A 9,557-nucleotide genomic window follows, 5' to 3' on the forward strand; every position below is an offset into this window, starting at 1 on the left:
TTAAAACATTGCCTTTTCGCAACTCTGCCTTCCATGGTGGGGACGAATTTATCCTCCACGAAATGACGTCGTTCGCCTCACGATCCAATACGATGTCGTTTTGTGCAGCTTGGATGGGGACCAAATTGCCCTGGAGTGACATGTGGCAGTTAACCTGACACGTCAGCGTGTTAACCTCCACGTAGGACGTCCTAATCGGATCAAACTGCCATGGGAACGTATCTGGTTTATAACTAAAAATGTCAGGGACAAAATTTTAGTTAAATTTTGTTGGGGACAAATCTGTTCGACCATAAATTTTTTGAGGACCTATTTGGGGTATTATTCTTTATTTTTTTTAGTTTAGTAATCTAATAATTGATGATAAAAAATAATAAATTTTTGTGTCAAAGTTATTTTATTTATATTTTTTAATTATTATTAAAATAATGTTAAAATAAATTGTTTTATAATCCAGATTATCCATATTGAATTACTAAGAGTTATATATTATAAGCATACTTACTCGTAGAAATTAGAAATTAATGAAAGAGTTGCCTCAGTCTTGTTCAACCAAAATTTTCTATATCTCTAATAGGGTGGCTGAATTGTAATTTCTCTCATGGAAAAAGAACTACTGAGACAGTTTTGGTACCGAAACCCTGAAGTCACTGTTCCTAAAGCCCAGATAAAAAATAGTATCTAAAGCCAATAAAGATAATATTTGGTTTTATTCTCATTTAATTCCAAATAAAAAATAATTATGACTTATTCTATTTAGCATTTATAATAATAAATGAGATTACCGTTATATAGGTCATTTAATTTGAAATAGCATCATTTGTAATTATAATCAATATATGTATTATTCACAAAAAAACTAAAAAATTAAATAATTTCCTAACAATAATTAATAATATTGTTAGATACAACAAATCTATAATTATAAATATTTAGAAATTAATTTTATTACATTGTTAGTGTAAAATAGTTTTACCATGTATCTAATTACGTAAGATAACATCAGTAAAAATAATTACTTTTCACATTAATTGTGTAAATAATATAATTGTGTGACTGCTTAAAATATTTTACACTATCAAAATATCAATACATCAAAATTAAACTTAAATATTATATATGTAAAATTATGGATAATAAATCTCTTAATAGCCGATATTTATTAGGGTTAAGTATGATTTTGGTCCCTAAGGTAGGGGTTGAAAATTTATTTCGTTCTCAGCCTTTTTTTCGCTACAAAATGTTCCCAAAGGTTTAACTTAGTTTTAAAATCGTCATTTTTACCAAAATTTTTATTTTTATTACCAAATTATCCCTAATTAAAAAATATTAAAAAAAGAATTAAAGGGAATCACGAACGGGAGGGGGAGGGGGAGGGGGAGGGGGAAGGGGGAGAGGGGGGTCAGGGAAGAAGAGGGGGAGGGAAGGTGGGGAAAGAAAGGGGAATCCTCGCTGTCGCTGCTGCTCTTTGCCGCCGCTGCTATCGTTGTTCCTCGTCGTTCGGTCTTCGCTGCTAGATCTCGCCGCCAGATCTCGTCACTGCTCCTCTTCCTTGCTCGACGTCGATGCCAGCAGATCCAAGACAGTGGATGTCGCACGCCACTCGCCATTTCTGCTGCTCCTCCTCACTCAGTCGCCGGCCGTTCCTTCTCCTCGCCGTTTCTGCTACTCACCGTTTTTGTTATTTATGTTGTTGAATTTGTTTGATTTGTGGATTTTGTTAATTACATTAATTTCTGATTATGCTCCTAGCTGTTTGTTGATTTTATTAATTTCTGCTGATTATGTTTCTAATTTCATTCTGCTTCTGGTTACTCTGCTTCTAGTTCTAGTTCTGCTTCTCGTTGCTTTTGTTTCTAGTTCTAGTTGCTTGTGCTTCTGGTTCTGATTTTGCTTCTAATTCAATTTCATTCTGCTCCTGTTTCTGGTTATTTGTGCTTCTGGTTTTGGTTTTTATTCTAATTCCATTGTTTCTGTTTCTCCATCTGGTTGCTCTTTTTTTTTTAATTTTTATGACATTGTTGGATTGTTGTTGTTATTGATGCTTCGATAAAGATGATGGTGGTGGTGGGTTCTGGTTCTGGTTCAGTTTCTGTTTTGTTTTTGGTTGATTTTGGAAAAAAAGAAAAAAGGATATTTTTGTCTGAATGACGATTTTAAAACTAAGTTAAATTTTTAGGATTATTTTATAGCAAAAAAAAAAACCAAAAACAAAATAAATTTTTATTCTCTACCTTAAAAACTAAAATTGTACTTAATCTTGTTTATTACTATTATATGCTTTATATAGATATGTGCTTGTTATTAATATTATATATTATAGTTAAAACGCGTTGCTTACTTCATCGAGTGTTCCGTAGCTTCTTCGTACAAAGGACATATATATCAAATCAAATAGTAAATAGAAATTATGAGTGTTGTGTTGTGGTGATCCTCGGCCGGCGTAAGATTCTCAGTTTCTCTCTATTTCTATTTTGTCTTCCGTTGTGATTAGGGATGGTAAGCGGAAAAGTCCATTCCATTTCGCTTTGTTCCGCTAAAAACCTGTTTTTTAGTGAGTTGATTCGTTCTGTTCCGTTTAGTGAGATAGTTTCAGAATCCTAACTCGTTCCATTTAACGGCGGGCTAGCTGGCTAAGCCTGCCAAATAACCTTTTTTTATTTTTTACTTTTAACTATTAAATAATATATAAAGGTAAAAAAAATATTTTTTATTTTTTACTTTTAATTATTATAATTTCTAAAAGTATAAACAAATTATAATTTTTATATTCACAAATATTAAAGTCTTTATAATTATAAATATCTAATAAATATAATTATAAACCAAATTTTCATCCAAAATATAATTATAAATATTGTTCCCAAAACAAAATAAACATAATCCAAAACATAATTATAAATATTGTCTCTAAAACAAAATAAATATAATACGAAATACTCAATTTTCATCTTCATTCTCTTATAAGTTGGGTTGAAAAAAGTTAGGTTTTGGTAAAAAAATTGTAAAAATATCCATTGCTAAAAAAATTCTAAGCTCGGCGGGGAAGCCCGCCCCGCCCCGCTAAAGTCCGCGATTTAAGCGGTGTGAGTTAGGGGAACTTTTACTATTTGACGGTTCCAATTTTTCACCCAATCCATCTTTTTTAGTGGATTACGCAGACTGATCCAACAAGTTTAGACCCGTTTGCCATCCCTAATTATAATACAGAGATCATAAGATTCAAACCGAAGATATCTCATTTAAAAAATTAACTTCATGTTAACATTAAAAACAACACAATCATAACATAACATTTAGAAAATTATTATCAAGTCTATGCTAACAAATAAATACATAAATACATAAACAATACTAATATCTTTATTTTATGTATCAAATATTAATTATGTATATTTGCTAAATACATATCTAGCTAGTTTTGTTTATGTATATTTGACAACATATATACCTAATTGGTGGGTCCAATTTTTTTTAATCAATCACATAGCTAGTTTTGTTTATGTATATTTGACAACATATATACCTAATTGGTGGGTCCAAATTTTTTTTATTAAAATAATATATTTATATTTCAACATGTATTAATATTAAATTATTATAAAAAATTTGTATGATCAAAATAAACAAATTAAAAATATTTATATTTAAATTACATGTGAAAAAATGTAAGAAAAATTAATTAGTTTAAAAAATGTTGAAAACTTTAAATTTGTAAAGCAAAAAGAGAATAAAAAACTATTTTAAAAACTAATTTAATTTATGATATTCAAAACCTAAAATAATTTTCTTAATGCAAAGTTAAAGACCAAGTAAATTCTAATAAATAATAATAAACATGTCAAATAATATATGAACAAATTATATTATGACATATAAAACCTAAATGACACATAATTAATATTGTGACACATAGTATTGTTGTTCACATTAACATGCTATGTGTCACTTATATATCCCTCGTCACTCCATCACACAAGGTAAAACCATTGGCACTACCATTTCACATCACCCGGCCATATTTAGGAACTAACTTGGCTCACGTTCACCAATCTCGTGGGCGTTTTTTGTACAATTGAAATCTTGAGTACAATTTTGATGCATATAGCCAATATTTGAAACTATTTTGTGGCTTTACTCAATAATGCGTGACAATCTTAAATAATTTACAACAAATATTTTGCAACAAAAGTAGATAAATTAAATCAACCACTAGAAAACTTTCATTTTACTCCCTACTAATGGTAATTCAATCCCATCATGCTCTAAATTGGATCAGCAGTTACAATATTGGAGTCCACATCAATCACAGAAGAGTCACAATAACTACTTGTAGTTGCAGTTGTACCATTGCAATTATTTGATGAATATTGCTGTGGAAGAGTAGCAAAACCATTGTCCATCAAGTATTGAAATGGATTCAAAGGTTGAGAAATCTCTACTGAGCCTTCCAACATTTTCACAACAGCACTCATCATAGGCCTTGATTCTGGCCTATACTGAACACACCACAAAGCTACCTTAATCATTCTTTCTACCATCTCCTTATGTTTCTCCAACAATAATTCAGACACTAATGCTGAATTTTGTAACTCTCCAGCATCAATTTTTTTCCAAACCCACATTGGAAACCACTCTTGGCTTTCCGGAACATTAGTATCAACATTTCTTCTCCCACCAATGATTTCAAACAACAACATCCCAAAGCTATAAACATCACATTTGTGAGTCACAGGGAAAGGCATCCAAAGCTCCGGCGCAGCATAGCCGGGGGTTCCCCTGCCTCCAGTCATGGATATATGAGTATTATCCCTGTTGCAGAGCTTGGCCAATCCGAAATCCGCGACCTTAGGATTGAAATTCATGTCCAAGAGAATATTCGCCGGCTTAATATCATAGTGAATTATTCTTTGTTGACACTCTTCATGCAAATAAGCAATGCCTCTTGCTGTTCCAATTGCAATCTCGTGAAGCTTTTCAAATTCCAAAGCCTTAACTTGTTTGAATAAATACTTGTCAAGAGAGCTATTTCCCATGTACTCATAAACTATTGCAATCAAGTTCTTTTCAACACAAAATCCGAATAGTTTAACTAAGTTGAAATGATGAACTTTACCTAAAGTTCCAATTTCAGCCATAAACTGTTCTTGGATTCCTTTGTCAGAACTTCTAAACAGAACCTTCACAGCTACAATGGTACCGTCACTAAAAACTCCTTTGTATACCGAACCAAAACCTCCCGATCCCAATAAATAAGAGAAGTTATCAGTTACAATCTTTAACTGTTGAGTAGTGAACCTAAATGGCTTGTCCTTTTCAATGTCATTCAGAAATTTATCCATAGTGTGAGTTAAAAATTGTGCATCCCGAATCACTTTTATACCTACAATCTTAATCCTTCCGCGACATATTGCTAAACAAAGTGATATAAAGATCACAATCCCACCTGCAAAATGTGAATTCAACGAGAAATATGATGGCCAAATCATTAAATATGGAAACTTAATTAAGATATCATGGTTATAAAACAATAGTTAAATAAAATTAAACTCACCCACGATGATCATTACTAAAGCCGGTCGATCTAGTCCTCCTGAGCTTGACATTACTCAGCAAATGGAGGTTTGAAAGTACAGAAATATAGTGGTATGGAACAAAGTGAGGAAAAGGAGAATTAAAGAATATTAGACAATCGAAATAGAGTAAAGAGAAAACTGAAAACTTAACATGAAAAGTTATCCATGTTATGGAAAACTTGTGGAGATTGGAGAAGACAAGAAAATTTTATATCATACAGGAGATCGATAATGATTAAGAAGTGCTAGAATCACTCAAGAGAGAAGATTAATTAAAAAAATAGTTTAGTGTATTAATTGTGTATAATGGATACAATATACTATATATACAAAAATTCTAAAATCTAAGAATCAGTATTTTTATTAAAATTTGGCCAGCACTTAACCAGTAAATAAAAAAGTAAATAATTCCATATTATTAGATGAAAATTCATACTATTAAAAATATCAATAATAATTAATTGATGATTATAAATCACAAAACTTGCTAGTCCTAACTCCTAATACTCCTGGTGCAGAAATTATTATCATAAATACTTACTAGCTAACTATGAACTCTCAACTACTAATCGCTTTATACATTATTATTCTAATAAAAAGCTTGAAAGGATCAGGCCGGTCTTTATAAAAATTATTGTATGTACGTCAGTATAATATACAGAAAAAAATAATGTTGTATTGTACAGTGTACACTATAAAATATAAACATAGAGACAAACCCAAAATGACATAAAAGCACATAACGCTAATTTCAATTTTTGTGGGACACGAGAATGTGTATATATATATATATATATATATATATATAACAAATTTTAGATAAATTGTAATAATATCTTAATAATTATTAATATTTTTATTCGTAATAATATTACAAAAATATAAATTTTTTAAAGTTATGTTAATTGTGTCATAATATTATAAATTATAGTACAAATGATTTATATAATTAAATTATTTTTACAAAAAATCGTAAAAAATAAAAGTTTTTATTAATTAAAAAGACCTGCGTTTTTATATAGATAAAAAAATTAAATAATAAAATTTTCAGTTATTATTTCATGCGAAAGAGTTTAATTTTTTATTAATAATTAATTTTAAAATTTATTATTTAAAATTTAAAAGAAGTTAATATGTATATTTTTATATTTAATTAGATGTTAAGTTTGTTGTATAAATAGAAATAATTAATTTTTATACTTGTTATTAAAAAATAATATTTTTTCTGTATGTATATAAAAATATGATTAGATATTAGCATAAAAAAAATTATCTTGATAGTTATAAAATTAAATCAATTTTTTTTAAACAATTGAATCTTGATTCTAACTTTTAATTACAATATTAGTATTCTCTCCAAATTATATGTAATAAATTTTTGAAAGAAAAGAAGTGAATATATAGATTAGAAAGATAAGTCGTAAAAATTTAAAACTAAATGAAAAATATGCATGTAATAATAATATTTTTAATTTGAATTATATTATCTTGTTAATTTTATTTTTTGTAAAACAGAAAGGTAGAGAAAAATAAAAAATAAAGAAAAGAGAGAGAAAAATAAATAAGAAGAATGAGAGAGGGAGTTTGTTAATTTTGAAAAGTAAAATTTTATTTTAATTGTAATAAAAAATATCTAGTGACATATTTTGGTTTGTCAAATTATTAATATAAAATATAAATTATAAATTATATATAGAATAAAAAAGATAGAGAGAAATAGAAACAATGAGAGAGGTAGATAAGAGAATGTAGGAAGGGAGTTTATTAATTTTGAAAGAAAATATTTTCTTTCAATTTTAATAAAAAAATGTGATGTGACACATTTTACTTATTAAATTAGTTAGTAATATATAATATATAATATATAATACATAATATAGTTATATTTTAGTTTCAGTTTTAATATTTTAATTTTAATTTTAATTTAAATATAATTAGAAAATATCATGTTACACATTTTAATGGTCAAATTTGTAATTAGTCATTATCTCATTGATAATGATATATAAGAAAAATAAAGTGGGTGAAAGAATGAGAGAGATAGAGAAAGACTAAATCCCCAAAGTGGCATTTGAGATTGACGCCGTACACCAAAATCGTCCCTAAGATTCCAATTGCACTAATTACATCCATGAGATTGAAAAAATTGCACCATATTAGTCTTTGACTCGTTTTTCGTTAATGATGCACTGACATAACTTGATGATGTGGACCGTGCCACCTCATGGTTTGGTCACGTGTAACAGTATAATGACGTGTCAGTCAACGACACGTGGCATGCTATCATGGATGGTTATGCCACGTGTCACAATACTATTTTGCCGCGTGTTAGATTGTGCCACGTGTGTCACAATATTATTTGTCATCGTGTCATCCACTATGTCATCATTATATATGCACCAAATTGATCCCTTACTTTGCATTAAATGATTCATTTTAGTCTCTAAAATTGAATATCGTGCATCAAATTAGTCCCTTTATAAGTTTGTTCTCTTTTTTTTTCTTTTTTATAAATTCAAAATTTTTAATATCTTTAAATACACTAATTTTAATTTTATTTTTTTACAAATTATTTAAATACAAGTGCTTTAATAAAGTTTTTAAAAATTTTAGTTTTAATTATACAATTTTTTTCTACAATATTTTATTAAAATTTGAGATATTGATATTGATTTAGTAAAGAGTGTAAGTTAAAAGTATAATAATATTTCCTAATACAAACTTTTTAATATTTAACACCTTCATAAATATTTTAAGAATACTTGATAAGACATTTGTTAACTAATATAAATTCATTATTCTTATCCGTTTTAAGAATATTTGATTCACCGTATAATTGACTTTTCACTAAATTAATAAGATAAATTTAGGGGTGCGCTACACATCCATATAACCATGTAACCAAGTTGGCCCAAGTCCAAATAGAGTCACGCGCATTAATGACGAGTAAAAACATGCACTTTATCTTCTTCTTCTTCTCCCCAACGCTTCTTCTTCTTCTTTCAAATATATGCATACGTCATCTTCTTCTTCTTTCAAATTCACGTATACCTCCTCCTCCTTCTTCTTTGTGCACACAGATTCTTCTTCTGCTTCTCCTCCTCCTCCTTCTCTTCTTCTTCTTCTCCTCCTTCGTTGTCGTCATCACTAACAACACCAACATTTTGCTAATGGATTATTTTTTTCATCGAATTGAATGGAATGCAATTGTTAAATTAAATTGAATTGAATTGAATGGACGCAGGTATTCTGAATCTGAATTGGATTGATAATATCTAAATTGTAGACAGAGGTGTTTCGAATTTGATTTCATATAATGGATTATATTTCGTTCACCGAGTACAATCAGGTAAACCGAAATGGTCAACACCACTGAACCGAACACCAATCAAGTGCTGAATAAACGTGATAAGCGTTCAGTCGGTAAGAAAAATATTTCTGCATGCATAAGGACTCAACTAAACACATTAACAATCAAGTGAATCAAAATGAGAAACACTACATAAACATTGTTCGGTTCGGTGACCTTTGTGATTTTGATTTATCAGATGAATGTTGTTCGATTCGGTGGCCTCCTTTTACTTTGTTCAGTGTTTAAGATTATTGTGATAGCATGTAACAATCATTTTCTAGCTGTCTCAACGTAATAACCTCATTCAACTGATTTGAAATTGATTCATTCATTGTTTCAATTCAGAAGTCCAGATCGAAGAAGAAGAAGAAGAACGACGAAGCTAATTAGGTTGAAGTCAATCCAGATCCATAACGAAAAATGCGAGTAGAGAAGAAGAAGAAGAACAAGAAAGAAAACGCGAGCAGAGGAGAACGGTGAAGCCTATAACGCAAGCAAAGGTTTAGGTTGCAGCAAAAGGTTTACGTTGAGCAAAGATCATAGAAAGTTTACGTTATATGTAACGCATGAATCACAAACGATTTGGAGATGGGACATTGGAGGAGACGCATATAGCCAAAAAGACTTGG

The 9,557-nt window shown here is 29.3% G+C and overlaps 1 protein-coding gene across 1 annotated transcript; it reads right to left on the minus strand.

Moving 5' to 3' along the window:
* Window positions 1–3,904: 3,904 nt before the first annotated feature.
* LOC130976483 (rust resistance kinase Lr10-like) lies at window positions 3,905–5,822 on the minus strand. The gene is made up of 2 exons (XM_057901356.1): window positions 5,555–5,822; window positions 3,905–5,446 (listed from the first exon to the last, which is right to left on the minus strand). Exons 1-2 carry the CDS (start codon window positions 5,604–5,606, stop codon window positions 4,266–4,268), a joined length of 1,233 nt encoding a protein of 410 aa, XP_057757339.1. The 5' UTR covers window positions 5,607–5,822; the 3' UTR covers window positions 3,905–4,265.
* Between the last annotated feature and the right edge of the window lie 3,735 nt (window positions 5,823–9,557).

This window comes from Arachis stenosperma, chromosome 4 (genome assembly GCF_014773155.1).
Source record: "Arachis stenosperma cultivar V10309 chromosome 4, arast.V10309.gnm1.PFL2, whole genome shotgun sequence".
Classification (NCBI taxonomy): Eukaryota; Viridiplantae; Streptophyta; class Magnoliopsida; order Fabales; family Fabaceae; genus Arachis; species Arachis stenosperma.

What these genes read in the sequence shown, in the direction of transcription:
- LOC130976483 (XM_057901356.1), bottom strand. Translation starts at nt 5,606, where the DNA reads ATGTCAAGCTCAGGAGGACTAGATCGACCGGCTTTAGTAATGATCATC. An exon ending in TTTAGTAATGATCATCGTGG is followed by an intron (nt 5,447 to 5,554) that starts GTGAGTTTAATT and finishes CACATTTTGCAG; the next exon opens with GTGGGATTGTGATCTTTATA.